At 33.9% G+C, this 18,412-nt stretch overlaps 1 protein-coding gene across 3 annotated transcripts in view; it reads right to left on the bottom strand.

The window, feature by feature from the left end:
- The window catches only part of VPS13A (vacuolar protein sorting 13 homolog A), a 264,231-nt gene that overhangs the window by 144,939 nt on the left and 100,880 nt on the right, over nucleotides 1-18,412 (bottom strand). For all 3 annotated transcript variants that reach the window (XM_043565725.1, XM_043565727.1, XM_043565726.1), the window contains exons 24-28: nucleotides 14,494-14,575; nucleotides 13,096-13,250; nucleotides 12,560-12,716; nucleotides 1,002-1,081; nucleotides 191-250 (exon numbers count right to left, since the gene is read on the bottom strand). In XM_043565725.1, coding sequence (XP_043421660.1) covers nucleotides 191-250; nucleotides 1,002-1,081; nucleotides 12,560-12,716; nucleotides 13,096-13,250; nucleotides 14,494-14,575 — 534 coding nt within the window. The remainder of the gene's footprint in view (nucleotides 1-190; nucleotides 251-1,001; nucleotides 1,082-12,559; nucleotides 12,717-13,095; nucleotides 13,251-14,493; nucleotides 14,576-18,412) is intronic.

Raw genomic sequence — 18,412 nt, 5'->3', positions numbered from 1 at the left:
TGTCTGCGCACATGCACGCTCTCTCTCTCTCTCTCAAAAATATTAAATATATCTAAAAAAGGAATAAAATTCATAATATTCCATTTTTATCCTCAAGGATTGTACAGTTCTAGTTATAAAACAATTTCCATAATATAGTTACTTAGAAATACAGTATCTAATTAAAAAATAAATTATTGTTCATTCATACCTTAATTAGTTGCACAACATTGTTGTAAGTACTTTTCAAATTAGGTAGATTCTTTTCTGCCTAACCAAAGAGAAAAAAGCAAATCCATTAGTATCTTATGAAGTCATATGTACATACAATTGTAACTAAGGTTCTTCCTAATTCTTTCCCTTTGTGAAAAAATTTGTGATAGAATTGTCTACCAAGTAGCCAAATACTGTGCATGATATCTTTAGATCTGGAATGCTTTTGTCAAAAAAAGGCTATTTAACAATGCATAAACACCACCACAAACCCTAAAATATCTCCATCAATAGTAAAAAAAAAAAAAAAGTCTTAAAAGTGGTAAAATACTCTATCAGCATTGTTATTATAAAGTAATTATTAAATTAATGTGGCACTTACATAAAAATAGGTCAATGAAAACGCAGAATAAATCTTAAGTAGACCACAGTACATATAAAAACTTAATAAATGATGAAATCAAATGAAAGCCTCATCTCATATTGTATACCATATTAAATTCCATCAAGATTAAAAAGTTTGTTTTTGTTTTGTTTTGGTTTTTGGTTATCTGATGGAGGGAAAAAAGTCAAACTTCATGTCATTTCTACTTAGAACACAGGCCTGTTATTTTTCTATACGAAATGTTTAGAATTTCTATACGAAATGTTACTAAAGGATGACAAAACAAGAAAAGCTTACAGTTGTAGGAATTTTAGAAATCACGTTATAATGAAGATTAAACGAAACCTACCTAAATTTACAAAACTTGATTACAACATTTCAGAAGCACACTCACCACAGCAAGCATACAAATGGAAGTGCTTACCTTCACATACTCCAGTGTTAGCAGATCTTCCATCGTATTATCCAGCGTTGTAATCAAATAAACTGGTTTCTTGTTTTCATCTAAAAATAATGTTTTAAATTACTCTTTCACAGAAAAAACTTAGGGAAAGTCAATAGCAGCAACATTAATAAAATAGAACTGGAAAAGAAGAATTTCCTGTGGCAGTTCTGAGCCTTCAATTCTGTCTTACCCAAGTCAGATCCCTCCTCCTTTATTTTAAACTCTAAAGCTGTAGTTTCTCCCAATTTCCTTCCCTTCTCTTATGGCACAAGGTTCAACAATCTTACCCTTTTAAACCCAGATAGGAGGTAAGGTAAGAAGTAGCAATCAGTAAAAGAAAAAAAACAGAGTTATTAGGACCAATGAAAGGACATGAAGAGAACTGCAGCCCTGAGCCACAGAAAAACCTAGAAAGAAAATGACAAGACTCCCTGGAAACCTATTGTCTTTAAGAAGACAGATCAGGTATGTGATGAGAAACTAAGTTCTTCTGTGTATTAGTTTAGATTAGAATAAATCCCCTGTAGTTAGTCTTCACTAGTTGTATTCTGGCTTCTGATTAAAACTTTGGAAAGTAAGTGGGAAAGCTGCCGTAGAGAACAGTATTTTGTATAAAGGCTATAAACTATCATCACCAAATTACTATGACTACTAGAAATTACCATCTAGATACTGGAAGAAAGAACTACAAATTAATCGTAAGACTTTTGAGGGAAAAAAGTAACATATTCCACAGACTCTTCCAGATTTAAAAGCTTATTAGCTATTAAGCCAACCTCCTACTGCACATGCTACTCACATTTCAATCTTTAAAAAGGTCCAATTTTTCTCACACATTTATCCACAGATTTACTGATCATTTATGAGAAACTGTGCGTGCTATTCACTTCTTCCCCCCCAACTAAAAAAAAAAATTATAGAAATAGATGTAGTGACAACTGTGTATCAGTACCCCTGTGTGCTGGGGGGGTTTTCTTATCCTGTGGTTTTAGAAAAACAAAAAATCAACAGAATAATTTACAACTGCTAGAATACTTCTGGATTACTGGAGAACACTAAGGAAACTGGTTCACTTTTCTTTCCAATCACGAGAGCAAACTGTTTCTTGATGTAAAAAAGCCTAATAAGGTAAAACTCTGTATCTGCTAGGTATGATGGTTTTCTCAGCACAAGATAATCATAATAAAATCTACCACACTCCAGTTCTCAAGGGCTACAGAACAAGTGTAGAATAGGCAACTATAATGTATGAGTAAATCACATTCAGTGATTAAGGTTTCAGGCTGCCAATACTTTATTTGATTTCTCAAATACAAAGATCACATTCAATCCAGGGCTCGACAAAGGGGAGGGTAGTTTTCATGACAGTAGCTAACTGACAGCTTTGCCTGGGAGTAAGTTCCTAGAGAAGATGACCTTAAATCCTTGATACGGATACAAGCATATCTTCTGGCTTTCTTAATTCCCATAGATAGATCTTGGGATCTATCAGATTCTAGGACTGATTCTTAGAACATTAGATTCTAGGACAGCCAAAGTACCAAAATACTTACTTTTATACACATGTAAGCAGAATACATTTTTTTAGAAGTGAGTTCTATACCTGTTCTGGGGCTTGAACTCACAACCCTGAGATCAAAAGTCACATGCTTGGGGTGCCTGACAGGCTCAGCTGGTTAAGCATCCAACTTCGGCTCAGATCATGATCTCGTAGGTTTGTGAGGTTGAGTCTTGCATTGGGCTCTGCACCGTCAGTGTGGAGGATTCTCTCTCTCTCTCTCTCTGCTCCTCCCCCCACTTGTGCACACACACTCTCTCAAAATAAACTTAAAAAGTCACATGTTCTACCAACTGAGCCAGCCAGATGCCCCAGATTTATATGGTCTCAAAAATAAATGTAAAGCTCTACTACTTTTAATTACAAAAATTTTAAGCCAACTTGTACTAATAATCAGTTTGGACATCAACGGTCTAAATACATCCATTAAAAGATGCAGGTTACCACAGTGGACCAAACAAACAAGACCCAGCTATATATTGTCCATAAGAAATAACACTGTAAATAAAAGACACATACAGATTTAAAGTAAATGGATGAGGAAACCATAGCATGTAAATACTAATTAAATGAAAAAAGGGATAGCTATGTTAATTTTCAGACAGAGCAGACTCCAAAGCAAGAAAAGTTATCAGGGGAAATGAAAGTTATTATATAATGATAAAGGGGCCAATTCTCCATGAATACATAACAATCCTTAAGCTGTATGCATCTTAACAACAAAGCATCAAAATATGTGAGGCAAAACACTGATAATACTGAAAGGAGAAACAGATGAACCCACTATCACAGTTAAGACTTCAACATTCCCCTACCAGAAATGGACAGATCCAGCAGACAAAAAAACCAGTAGGGACATAGTTGAAATCAGTAGTAGTACTATCAGTCAACTGGACACAATGGATATCTATAGATTACTTCCTCCATTACTTGCAGAATACACCTTCTTAAGCTCCCACAGACTGATCAGCAACATAGACAACATTCTGGGCCATAAACACACCTTCCTAAATTCAAAAGATAAATAAAATAAAAACCACACAGTGTCTGCACTCAGACCACAATGGAGTTCAATTACAAATCAAATAATATATTTGGGGAATTCCAAAATATTTGGAGAATCAGCAACACTTCTCGTAACACATGAGTAAAAGAAGAAATCTCAAATTGAAAACATTAGAAACTGAGTATGAAAACACACCTCATCAAAATTTGGGACTAATAGTAAAAGCACTGCTTACAGGGAAATGTAACATTGAATGCATATGTTAGAAGATATAAAATCAATAATCTAAGCTTCCACCTTAGGAAAGTAGAAAAAGAAGATCAATTGATGTAAGCAAAAGGAAAGAAATAAAAATTAGATCAAAATCAGTGAAACTGAAAATAAAAAAGCTTTAGAAAAATTGAAGAAACCATAAAAGATTCTTTGAAAAGATCAATAAAATTTATAAGCCTCTAGCCAGGCTAACTAAGAAACAAAGAGGACACAGATTACTAGTATCAGAAGTAAAAGAGGAGAAATTATGGTATCATTAACTTAAAAGGATAATTTAAAAATACTATACACAACTCTGCCCACAAAAGTAGTAACTTAATGAAATGTACCAATTCTTTGAAAAATATAACCTGCCAAACTCACACAAGAATCAACAGACAACCTGAATAGGTTCATATCTATTAAAGAAATCAAGTCAATAATGAATAACCTAAAAAAGAAAACACCATGCCTAGAAGGGTTCACTGGTGAATTCTAATAAACATTTGAGAGAAAAATTGTAACAATTCTTTATAATCCCTTTCAGAGGATACAAACAGAAAGAAAGCTTGCTAACTCATTCTATGAAATCAGAATTACCCTAATACCAAAACCTTACAGCAAAGGCATTAGAAAAAAGAAAAAAAAAAAAAAAGGAAGAAAGAAAAGAAGGAAAACTACAGACTAGTAACTCTCTTTAAAATGTATATAAAACTGGAGAGTGTTATGCTAAGTGAAATAAGTCATACAGAGAAGGACAGATTCCATATGTTTTCACTCCTATGTGGATCCTGAGAAACTTAACAGAAGACCATGGGGGAGGGGAAGGAAAAAAAAAATGGTTAGAGAGGGAGGGAGCCAAAACAGAAGACTCCTAAAAACTGAGAACAAACTGAGGGTTTATGGGGGTGGGAGGGAGGGGTGGGTGAGTGATGGGTATTAAGGAGGGCACCTGTTGGGATGAGCACTGTTGGGGTGTTGTACGGAAACCAATTTGACAATAAATTTCATATTAAAAAAATGAATACAAAAATCTTCAACAAAGTACAGTATTAGTAAATTGAATCCAACAAAGTGTAAAAAAACAATATGCACCATGACCAAGTAAAGTTTATCCCAAACTTCAAGGCTAGCTCAACACTGGAAAATCAACTGATGTAATCACATCAACAGGCTTCACAAGAAAAATTACATGATCACATAAACAGATGCAGAAAAAGCATATGACCATATCCAATAAACATTCATGATAAAAACCCTCAGTAAACAGAAATAAGGAACTTCCTAACTTAAGAATATCTTCTAAAAACCTACAGCTAACTCCATGCTTAATTGTGAGAAACTCAAGGTTTTCACACTAAGGAACAAGGTAAGAGGTCCTTCCCTTTTTACTGATGTCAACATCATACTGTTAAGTGTCAGAAAATGCAGTGAAAGAAGAAATAAAAGGTATTTTCTTTTATTTTTGGGAAGGAAGGCATAAAATTGTCTTTGTTCACAAATGACATGATCATCTATGTAAAACTTTTGGAAGAATCAACATCAAAAAAACCCTCCTGGAACTAATAAGCCATTAGAGCAAAGTTGTAGGATACAAGGTTAATATACAAGTCAAAAGCTTTCCTATGTACCAAAACTGGATAACTAGAATTTGACATTAAAAACATAACACCAAAAACAAACAAACAGTACCATTTACATTAGTCTTTTCAACAAATGTTGATGGAACAAATGGACATCAACAGGAAAAGAAAATCTAGACATAGAGATTATACCCTTCACAAAAATCAACTCAAAAAGGACCACAAATGTAAATGTAAAATGAAGAACTATAAAACTTCAAGAAGGGAGCATAGGAGAATATTTAGATACCCTTCATTTTGGCAATGACTTTTTAGATACATCTAAGGCATGATGCATGGGGAGAAAAAAAAAAAACCTCATAAAGGACTTCATTAAAATATTCTGTTCTGCTAAGGACAATGTCAGTAAAATGAAAAAAACTAGCCATACATGAGGAGAAAATATTTGCAAAAGATACATATGATAAGGGACTGTTATCCAAAATATATAAGTAATTCTTAAAATTAATCAAGAAAAAACAAACAGCATTAAAACAACAGACCAAAGGGGCGCCTGGGTGGCTCGGTCGGTTAAGCATCTGACTTCGGCTCAGGTCATGATCTCACGGTCTGTGGGTTCGAGCCCCGCAGCAGGCTCTGTGCTGACGGCTCAGAGCCTGGAGCCTGTTTCCGATTCTGTGTCTCCCTCTCTCTGTGACCCTCCCCCGTTCATGCTCTGTCTCTCTCTGTCTCAAAAATAAATAAACGTTAAAAAAAAATTTTTTTTTTAATTTTTTTTTTTCAACGTTTATTTATTTTTGGGACAGAGAGAGACAGAGCATGAACGGGCGAGGGGCAGAGACAGTGGGAGACACAGAATCGGAAACAGGCTCCAGGCTCTGAGCCATCAGCCCAGAGCCTGACGCGGGGCTCGAACTCACGGACCGCGAGATGGTGACCTGGCTGAAGTCGGACGCTTAACCGACTGCGCCACCCAGGCGCCCCCCCAAAAAAATTTTTTTTTAATAAAAAAAAAATTAAAAAAAAAAACAATAGACCAAAGACCTTAAGAGATACCTCACCAAAGAAGACACACAGAAGCAAAATCAACATAGGAAAAGATGCTCTACACATGTCTTTAAGGAACTGCAAAACAAAAACAAATATGGGCGCCTGGTTGGCTCAAACATCTGACTTCCACTTTGGCTCAGGCCATGATCTCATGGTTTGTGGGGGTTTGAGCCCTGCATTGGGCTGTGCTGACAACTCAGAGCCTGGAGCCTGCTTCGGATTCTGTGTCTCCCTTGCTCTTTGCCCCTCCCCCACTTGTGCTCTGTCTCTCTCTCTCAAAATTAAAATGTAAAAAAAAAAATTTTTTTAAACAAACAAAAAAAACCGCTGAGCTGCCCATTTCATACCTTACTGGAATGCTCAAAATCAAAGACAGTAACACCAGGTGAAGATATGAAGCAACAGGAACTCTCATTCTTTGCAGATGAGAATCCTAAATGGTATGTCACTTTGGAAGAGAGCTGTATAGTTTCTCACAAAACATACTCTTAAACCATATGACCCAACAATTGTGTTCCGTGGTATTTATCTAGAGCAGTTGAAAACTTATGCCCACACAAAAATCCTCATACAGATGTTTATTGCACCTTTATTCAGAACTCTAAAAACTTATGTGTGAACCAAGATGTCCTTTATTAAGTGAATGGAAAAATAAACTGTGGTACATCATACAATGGAACATTATTCAGCACTGAAAAGAAGTGAGCTATCAAGTAATGAAAGGTTATGGAAATACTAACTTAAATACATATTACCAACTGAAAAAAAAGTCAGTCTGAAAAGCAAAATCCAGTATGATCCCAGGGATGTGACATTTGGGGAAAAGGATAAAATATGGAAACAGTTAAAAGCTTGGTGGTTGCCAGGAGAAGGGGGAGGACAGAAAAGGATGAATAGGTGGAACACAGAGGATTTTGAGAGTAGTGGAACTGCGTATGATAATATAATGCTGGATACATGTCGTTATATATGTGTCCAAAACCCTCAGAATGCACAGAACCAAGTTGAACCCTGATATAAACTATGGACTTTGTACTACATCAATGTAAGTTCATCAACTGCAACAAATTCCTCTGGTGGGGGATGTTTATAATGGGAGAGGTTTAGCATGTGAAAAGTACCTGAGGAAATCCATATACCATCTGCTGACTGTACTGTGATTCAAAAACTGCTCTAAAAATAGTCTATTAAAATTTACTGTAATTTCTACTCATATGATGTTCTTCTGCTACAAAGAAGTTTTATAAAATTAAAATTAACCTACTAAATGTTTTTTAGTTGAAACAAAAATTTTTTTGAGAGAGAGAGAGAGAGAGTGTGTGTGTCTGTGAGCGAGGGAGAGGGGCAGCGGGAGACAGAGAATCTTAAGCAGGCTCCATGATCGGCATAGAGCCCAATGTGGGGCTCAATCCCACGATCCTGGGATCATGATCTGAGCCAAAATCGAGAGTTGGACACTCAACTGACTGAGCCACCCCGGCACCCCAATCATTTCTCTTTCATAAACAGGGTATAATTCACATAGAACAATGCATTAGTCTCAGGTATAAAATATAATGATTCAATATCTGTAAGTCTAGTTAACATCTGTCCTCATACGTAATTACAATTTTTTTCTTGTAATGAGGACTTTCAAGATTATCTTAGCAGCTCTCCAATAGGCAATTAGGTATTGTTAACTATAGCCACTATGCTATACTTTGCATCCTACTGATTTTCTAACTACAAGTTTACATCTTTTGGACCCCCTTCACCCATGCCAACTACCACGCCACCCCACCCCCACCTCTGACAACCACTAATCTGTTCTATGTACCTATCAACTTGGATTGTTTGTAAAGATTCCACATATAAGTGAGATCAGATGGTATTTGTCTTTCTCGGACTTATTTCACTTAGCATAAGGCCCTCAAGGTCCATCCATGTTGTCACAAATGGCAAGATTTCATTCCTTTTTATAGCTGAATAGAATTTCATTGTGTATCTGTGTATGTATGTAAATAGGATATCTTCTTTATGCACTCATTCATTGATTGAACTTAGGCTGTTTCCATACCTTGGCTATTGTACATAGGGCTGCAGTGAACATCGGGTACCTTTCTCTTTTTGAGTTAGTGTTTTCATTTTCTTTGGGTAAATACTCAGAAGTGGAATTGCGAGCTCTATTTTAGATTTTTTGAGGAATGTACATGTGATCTTCCATAATGTCTGCACTAATTGGTAGTGCACAAGGATTTACTTTTCTCCACATCCTTGTCAACACTTGTTATTTCTTGGGGTTTTTTTGATAGCAGCCATACTGACAGGTGTGACGTCATATCTCACTGTGGTTTTAAGTGGCATTTCCCTGACAATCAGCAATATTCAGTATCTTTTCATGTACCTGTTAACCATCTGTATGTCTTCTTTGAGAAAAATGTTTTTTAGATCCTCTGTCCATTTTTTAAACTGAATTGGGTTTTGGTTATTGAGTTGCAAGAATTCTTTATGTATTTTGGGTATTAACCACTGATCAGATATGTGATTAGCATGTATCTTCTCCCATCCAGTCAGCTGCTTTTTCAATTTGTTGGTGGATTCCTTGGCTGTGGAGAAGCTTTTTGGCTTAATGTATTCCTACTTGTTTATTGTTGCCTTTGCTTTTGGAGTCAGATCAAAAAAAATCAACACAAGACTAATGTAAAGGCACTTACTGCCTACATTTTCTTCTAGGAGTTTTATGGTTTCAGGTTTTTTATTCAAGTCTTCAACTATCTTCAGTTAATTTTTGTGTATGGTATAAGATAGCAGTTTCATTCTTTTGCATGTGGCTGTCCAGTTTTCATAGCACCATTTATTGAAGAAACTATCCTTTCTTCATTTTATGTTCTTGACTCCTCTGTCATAAAGTAATGGACCATATGTTAATGGGTCTGTTTCTAGGTGCTTTTTGGTTCCATTGATTGGTGAGTGTGCTTTTATGTTGGTACCATAAAGTTTTGTTTTGCGTCAGTACCACAGATAGCTTTGTAATATATTTTGAAATCAAGGAACATCATGCCTCCAGTTTTGTTCTTCTTTCTCAAGACTGCTTTGGGTATTTGAGGTGTTTTGTGGTGACTGACAAATTTAGAATTCTTTTTTCTATTTCTGTGAAAATGACACTGGAGTTTTGATAGGGATTGTATTGAATCTGTAGATTGCTTTGAATAGTATGAACACTTTAATTGTATTAATAATTCTAAGCCATAAGGATGGACTATCTTTCCATTCATTTGTTTTAATTTCTTTCATCACTGTCTTACAGTTTTCAGTATACACATCTGTCACCTTCTTAAAGTTATTCTTATGTGTTTCATTCTTTTTGATGGAATTGCAAATGGGATTGTTTTATTTTTTCATTTGAGTAAATTTTCTTTTCAGAAAGTCATCATTCATTCCAGTTTGTTAACAAATGGGACTGTCTTCCTAACTTCTTTTTCTCATAGTATATAGAAACCCAACAGAATTTTGTGTTTTTCTATCCTACAACATCACTGAATTTATTGATTAGTTGTAGCCGTTTTTTTGGTGGAACCTTTAAGGTTTTCTAGATGTGATACCATGTCATCTGCAAACAGTTACAGTTTTACTACTTGGGTCAAAAAAGAATTACTGCAGATATTAACATTTTTTACTGGGTCAATAAATCCAAAGAAAAATTTTTAAGAATACCTTAAGACCAATGAGAACACAAAATACAACACACTAAAGTTTATGAAATGCAGCCAAAGTGTTTCTAAGAGGGCAGAGCACAGCAATACAGAGCACAGCAAAAACCTTTAGAAACAAGAAAATATTCAAATACACAATCTTACTTTACACCTCAAGGAACCAGATGAAGAACAAATGAAACCCCAAATTAGAAGGAAATAAAAGAGCAGAAATAAAGAAAATAGAGACTTAAAAAAAACAACTGAAAAGATCAATAAAACTAAGTGCTGGTTTCTTAAAGAGATAACCATATTCACAAACCTTTAGACTCATCAAAAAAAAAAAAAAAAAGAGAGAGAGAGAGAGGGCTCAAATAAAATCAGAGATGAAAAAGGAGACATGACAAATAAATGATAACCAAAGAAATACAAAGGATCCTAAGAGACTACTAAGAAAAACCCTAACACTAACAATTGGACATCTGAAAAGAAATAAACTCAGAGACTTAATAGAACTTCCTATACTTAATAATGAAGAAATAGAAAATACTAAGACCAATTACTTGTAAAAACAAAAAAACAAAAAACGGAATCATTAATCAATAACCTCTGAACAGGGTTGCTTGGTGGCTCTGTCAGTTAAGCATCCAATTCTTGATTTCAGCTCAGATCATGATCTCACAGTTCATGGGATCAAGCCCTGCATTCGGCTCTGTGCTGACAGTGGGCAGCCTGCTTGGGATTCTTTCTCTCCCCCCTCTCTGCCCTTCCCCCCACATGCACACATGCTCTCAAAATAAATAAATAAACATTAAAAAACAAAAAAAACCTCCGAACAAACCAGACAGCTTAACAGATGAATATTATCAAACATTAAACAAAGTATTAATACTAATCTTTCTGAAGAAACACGTCAAAAGAAATAGGAGGAAACACTTCCAAACTCCTTTTACAAGTCCAGCATTGCCCTGGCAACAAATCCAGACAAATTTACCACAAGAAAATATTATTACAGGCCAATATTTTAGATGAACATAGATGCAAAGATCCTGAACAAAGTATAAGCAAAGCAAATTCAACGATACATTAAAAGGATCTTACACAATAATCAAGTAGGATTTATTCCAAGGATGGTTCAAAATCCAGAAATCCGTCAATGTGATATACCACATTAACAAAATGAAGGAGAAAAATCATATGATCTCAATGAATGAAGAAAAGCATTTGACAAAATTTATATAAAAACTTTCAACAAAGTGAGTATAGAGAGAACATACCTCAACATAATAAGGACCACATATAATAAGCCCACAGCTAACATATTTAATGATGGAAAGCTGAAAGCTTTTACTCTAAAATCAGGAACAAGACAAGGATGTCCACTCTAATCACCTTTATTCAATACAGTACTAGAAGTCCTAGCCAGAGCAATTACACAAGAAAAAGAAATAAAAGGCACTCACAATGGAAATAAATCATTTTCCTTAATCATTCCATCAACCACTGAGAATTATCTTACAAAAATAAACCTAAAAATGTAAAGGAAGAAATATATATAACACCCTCTCTTAAATGCCTAAGACAATAAATGGAAATATCCAATGTATTATATAATTTATCCATTATGATTCTGGAAATAAAATGTTTATGTTAGACAAAATAATGCTATGTCCTGCTGCCCAAGGATGTCCATGCTATGTTTCCCTAAAACCTGAGAATACATTACCTTATACAGCAATAAAGACTCTGCAAAGGTGATTAAGGTAAAGAGAACATTATCCTGGACTGAAGCTATAGACACGACAACATGAGAACGATCTACCACCCTGCTCTGGTTCTGAAATACAGGGAACTATGTGCGTGTACTAGAGAGGCCCACAGGAGGTTGAGGCTAGCCCTCACCTAATAGGCAGAAGGAAACATATTTAAACCACATAGAAACGAATTTTGCCAACAACCGAACGAGCAAGGAAATGTATCCTCCCCTAGAGCCTCCAAAAAGGAACTCCTATTGGCACCCTGATTTTTACCTGTTGAGACTTATGTCAGACTTCTGATTAATAGAATTTTAAGATAATAAAATTCTGTTGTTGTAAGACACTCAGTCTGTGGTAAACTGTTACATTACCAACAGGAAATTAATTCAGCATTGTAGCAGGTAGATTAGGTAGATTTAAAATTAAACCAGGACTATTTTATTTTCCTTAATGAAAAAGAATTATCTTCATTTTCTCTTTGATCTACCTCTCTAGATTCCCAAGTACAAGATAAAAACTGAAGAGCAACTCATAACATAGTATTTCTTGGAGAATATTTTAACAAACATACTGATTTAAAGCCTAGAGAATTTAAAACTCTCCAGTAGGGAGTCAAACAATAAAGTTAATTTATTTATTTTAAAAAAATGAGACACTTACCAAAGTATTCTGGGCATTTTAAGCAGAACTCTTTCAAAAAGGCATTTGCTTTCAAATCAAATGTTCTAAGCTCAACATCTGTGCCCAGTCCTAAAACATCAATTTCTACCACAGGTAGTTCACAATCTCCAACAAGGTGATAAAACTGAATCAAAACCTGGAGAAGAAAGAAAAAAGGGAACTACCACCACCTAAAACAAAAAACTGTTTATGTCGATGGTGATTATATATGAATATGTAAGGTATATACATGATATATAGTTAAATTTCAGGGGAGACTTTACATACACATATACAAACATACTTATGCTATACAAATAAATATCTTTAAAAAATGTACACTGATAACCATAATATCTAATCTAAACCCCTAACTTTTGATTAGGAAAATTATCTTCAAAAAAAGTGAAGGAAAAGTCACATAGCAACATCTGGATTCAGCTTACATAGGATGAAAACAGAATGCATATTAGTAATATGTGAACAGCAGAAATGACGAACTTAAATAAGCCATGTTAATTTTACCATGTACATACCTCTGGCACTTCAAATCTTATTTTATACTGAATCATATTTTTTGTATAATCTGGCTTTTGAAACTTTTTCTGTTGACAACTTTTAACTCCAGTGGGAGACTGAGGAGGCTCTTCCAAGGGACTACACAGTGCGTCAAAAAATTCTTCCTCTGAATCTAAAAATTACAGAACGCTATTTAAGTCAATAATCAAAATGATTGATTTAGCAACATTTTTATAATTTTTTGAAATAAATATGAATGCTAATATATTAAGGGTCTAAATGTTCCAGGGTCTAAACATCAAAAACTGAATGTAAAGAACATAGAGATTTTGTCTGAAAGAATACCATTTTTGACCAAAAAAAGTACAGAAAATATAAAATTCATCTTTAGCTTAATGAACATCACCTTTTAAAGTTATTAGTCTATGTAAAAATTTCAAAAGAAAATTTTATAGCAAATGCCAATGATTACACACATAATGAATTTTCAAACAAACACACTAAGATGCTCACTATATCTGGGTAACGAAACAGGACTTAGTTATAAAATCTACAATATTAAAAGCACACAGCAGGCCCTGAGATTTGGATGAAGAAACTGAAATCAATCACTATTGAATTCATGTGTGTGTGTGTGTGTGTGTGTGTGTGTGTGTGTGTGTGGACACATATATATGATAAAAAAATTTCTACAATTTGCCATTAAAAACAACTCCAAAACTAGTAAAACTATTAAAAGAAGATTTAAAGAAAACTAAAACCACCTGAAGTATGTCCCGAACAACCCAAGACTGGATTTAGGGCAGAATATCTCAAAAATAGCTCCTCCCTGCCCCATTTACCACAAAGAAAAACATTCTTTTAGAAAACCAAGGATTAAAATGGCAACTTCAGTTACTTACCATTTAGCAACTTTTAAAGCCTTAAAAACAGAGAAATACATTTGCTTTTCTTTCCAATGTGGCCAAGAAAAAGCAGATATCTGTTATCAAAATATTTACCAGTTTTCATATGTGAATGTAGTAGGTATTAAGTCTTGATTTTTTTGTTTAGTAACAAAAAAGGAAAATATAAAACTAAAATTTTACTATAACAAAACTCTCTAAATAATTAAGTAATATCATAAATTAGATATCAACAGCTTCACTAGGGCTCCTAGCTCAAAGGAGGATAAAAAGATTAACTTACTAGTAGACTTTGAGATTACAAGTTTAAATTTTACATACCAAAAAACCCCACGGCAAAAGCAACTTTAAGGAACACCCAAGTTCTAGTGTTTAAAGGAATTTTAGTGAAATTTCCAAAAAATGCATAAATATCTGCTATTGTTTGAAATTTTTAATATGGTCTCAAATGAAAATTATATTCCTAACACATTTTAATAAGAAAAACTTCCTAAAGCGGTTGCATTTTACCATCTTCGACACATGGAAGTTCCAAGAGAGGAAGCACTTTCTGTGAAATCTGTGATGTTCCCAAAGAAGTCGACCTTTGAATCTGGAAGAAAAGTAATTCACTGTTAATTAGCACAAAGATTTTTATTCCAAGTCCTAAGACAATTTTTACCTAAATAAATAAATAAATCTCCCTTCGAATTAATTAAGAAAAAAACCTAGTCTGAATTAGAAAAGTAAATAATAAAATTTGGTTTAAAGATGTGGTTTTACAATTTCAAGGCTAAATATAAACGGTCGAACTATTACATTAATTTTCTTGTTGACAGGCTTTGAGTAGAAAAAGATCTTAGATACAATGTTAATTCAACCTATCACTAAATAAATACATCTCAGAACATCCATGGGAAAAAAACTGTTCTTCATATTTTAAACCTACAGAGTTGAGAAACTTGCAGTTTTAAATTTTTGAAAGATCTTTAAATTGGCTTTTTTACTGCTATGAGAAATACAGCACACAAAAACATATAATACAGTTTAATAAAATAACAATAAAAGACATCCCTGAATCTTCTACCCAGGCCAAAAAATTAAGCGGTACTACAGAAGCATCTTTTGTGATCCTCCTTGATTATGTTCCCTACAACTGATCATGATTTCACTTTTAGTTACTTGTTTTCAACCTTCAATGAAAGATTCTCTAAATATAACACTGTTTATCAACTTCTTTCTAAACTGTACGAAAAGGAAATAATATCACATATGTTCCTGTGACATTCTTCAATAAAACAATCTTTAAATTTTATCCATATTGGTAGTTCATTCATTCTCACTGCTATACTATATTACACTGACAAATGACTACTTAATTGTCCACTACACTGTTGATATATATGTGTACTGTTTATAGATTTTTTGCTTTTATTCACAGTGCCACCATGAGCCTCCTTGAACAAGCCTCCAGATGCTCATGTGTAAGCTTTTCCACGGTGTATATATCAAAGAGTAGAACTGCATATATTCACTTTACTAAGTGTTACCAATCTGTTTTCACAAGTAGTTGTGACACATGAAACTAACATCAGCAGGTTAGATTTGGTATGGCTCCGTGGCCTCACAAATTCTTAGTGTTTTCAAACATTTAAAATTTTGGCAATCTTCCTGGAAATTTCACCATAGTTTTAATTAGAACTTCAAAAATGAGTTATAGTTATATATCATATCACAGGTTCATGAATTGGTTTGTTCTTCTCTGAATCCTACTCATTTGGGGAAAACATTGTTATTGAAACACATCCTACTCCCGAGGAGTATATAAATAAGTACTATATAAGGTTAAGTTTTCATAAAGAAAACACATCCATGCACCCAAAATTCACATCCAGGAATAAAACATTACAATCATGCAGAAGCTTCCATCATGCTCCTCACAAGAATTAGGCATGAATCACTACCCCCAAAAGCAACAACTATGCAGTCCTAATTTCAATTCTGAATGTTCTGAAATTTTTTACATCTATATTAATGATCAAATGGCTTTGTTTTGCACTTTCCTGATGAGTAATAAAATTAAACACGTTTAATTTTTCACGTTTCTGCTCATTTTTTATGGGCTGTTCGTCTCCCTATATATTTTAGATGAAGTATTATGTACATTATACGTGTTACAAATATTTTTCTCAATTCCGCGGCTTACCTTTTTCATTTTTAACAGCTGTCTTTCAAAAAGTACAACATTTTAATTTTCATCAATTTATTTTTCTTATTTGCACTTTTTATCCCAAGATATCTTCACCTACCACAAACACTTAAAAGACTTTCTCTTATATGTTAAACAAACTCTATACCTTTGGGCATTTACATTTATGTCAATGTTCCATTTCACATTAAATCCCATATACATTATTTTCTTTCCCACTTGGAAATCTAGTTATTTCAAAACCATTTATTGAAATGTCTACCATATTTCCCCTTATTAGGTTGGCATCTTTGTATGAAATCAAACATATATTAACTGTGGATTATATTGTGGATTTATGTCCAAACATTATTCTCCTTCATTGATCTGTATGTCTATTCTCATATGAAAATGACACTTTGTTTAATAAAGTAGCTATAAAATAATCCTTGAAATCAAGCATTAAAAAACCTCAACATTATTCTGATCCAAAAATTGTTTTGGCTAAAATTATGGAAGCAGCCCTGTGGTATATATATGCGGTGCAATATTATTTAACCATAAAAAAAAGAATGAAATCTTGCCATTTGTAGCAACATGACTAGATCTAGAGAGTATAGTGCTAAGTGAAATAAGCCAGAAAAAGACAAATACCAAATGATTTCACTCACATGTGGAATTTAAGAAACAAATGTACAAAGGAAAAACAAGACAAACCAAACAGCAGACTCTTACCTACAGAGAACAAACAGATGGTTAAAGCGGGGGGAATGGGGATGGGGGAAACAGGTGAAGGAGGTTAAGAGTACACATATCTTGATGAGCACTAGTGCTGAATCACTGAATTTTACACCAGAACAAATATAATGCTGTATGTTAACTATACTGGAGTTAAAATTAAAAATAAGAGTAAATAAAATTGTTTTGGCTAATATGTGCCCTTTACATTCCACATATACTTTATAATTAGCTTGTTAATTTCTGGAAGAGATATCTGGTATTCTGATTGAGGATATGAGAAATCTCTAAGTTTGGAGAGAACTACCATCTTAACAAGGTCAGGCCTCCAATCCTTGACTATGCCTATCATTCTACTGTTCAGGTTTTAATTTTTTTTTTTTTCAGAAATGTTTTGCAGTTTTAGGTTTACAGGTCTTGTACTTCTTTTGTTAAATTTTTCTGTGGGGCACCTAGGTGGCTCAGTCGGTTCAGTGTCCAACTCTTTTTTTTCCCCCAAAGTTTATTTATTTATTACGAGAAAGAGCACACGCAAGCAGGGAAGGAGCAAAGAGAGAGAGGGGGAGAGAGTAAATCCCAAGCAGGCTCTATACTGTTAGCATGGAGCCCCATGTGGGGCTCAATCTCAACCATGAGATCATGACCTGAGCACAAATCAAGAGTTAAATGCTTAAGTGACCGAGCCACCCAGGCACCCCCGGTGTCCGACATTTGATGTATAATTAATAAATAACTCAAAAGAAATAAACTCTCAAAATAAACTTAAAAGTTTTTTTTAAGAATTTAGCCTTTTTAATGTTATGAATGGAATAATTTTCATTTCATTTTAGAAATGACTATTTACATTGACAATGTATCTTGCAAACTTATTAACCTTGCTTACTGTTACTAATATAGTTTTCTACATTCCTTAGGACTTTCTGCATGACTCATCATTTCAGCTGCAAATAAAGCTAGTTTTACTTTTTCTTTCCAATCTTGTCTTTATTTTTCTTGTTTTGTTGCAGAAGCTAGAGCATTCACACTATGAACCTGAATAGAAGTGATGAGAAAAGGCATTTCTTGAACTATTCTGTACCTTACAGGGAAAGCATTCAGTCTTTTTCAAATTAAGTATGATAATACCTATAGGTTTTTCCTAGATGTCCCTTACACCAGATTGAAGAGACCCTCTTTTATTCCCCACTTAAGAGTTTTTATCATCAATAACTGTTGATTTTGTGAGAAATTTTTTCTCTTCTACTGATATCATATACTTTTTCTCCTTTATTCCATGAATATAATTAACAGAATTGACTGGTAAACCATTTTTGCATTCATAAGGTAAATGCATTTGGTTATAGTATATTATCCTTCTTACATATCATACTATTTCACTGTAATATTTGTTAAGGATTTTTCCATCTATGTTAATGAATATACATGTCTGTAGTTTTAATTTGTTATACTTCCTTTGTCTGATTACAATAGCAGGACAGTTTAATCTATGCAAGGAATCAAGGAAGCCTGGCCCATGCACAGATG

The sequence above is a fragment of the Prionailurus bengalensis genome, chromosome D4 (genome assembly GCF_016509475.1).
Source record: "Prionailurus bengalensis isolate Pbe53 chromosome D4, Fcat_Pben_1.1_paternal_pri, whole genome shotgun sequence".
Classification (NCBI taxonomy): Eukaryota; Metazoa; Chordata; class Mammalia; order Carnivora; family Felidae; genus Prionailurus; species Prionailurus bengalensis.
Note: the sequence above shows the minus strand (reverse complement) of the source record. Positions and strands in the feature narration are given on the sequence as shown.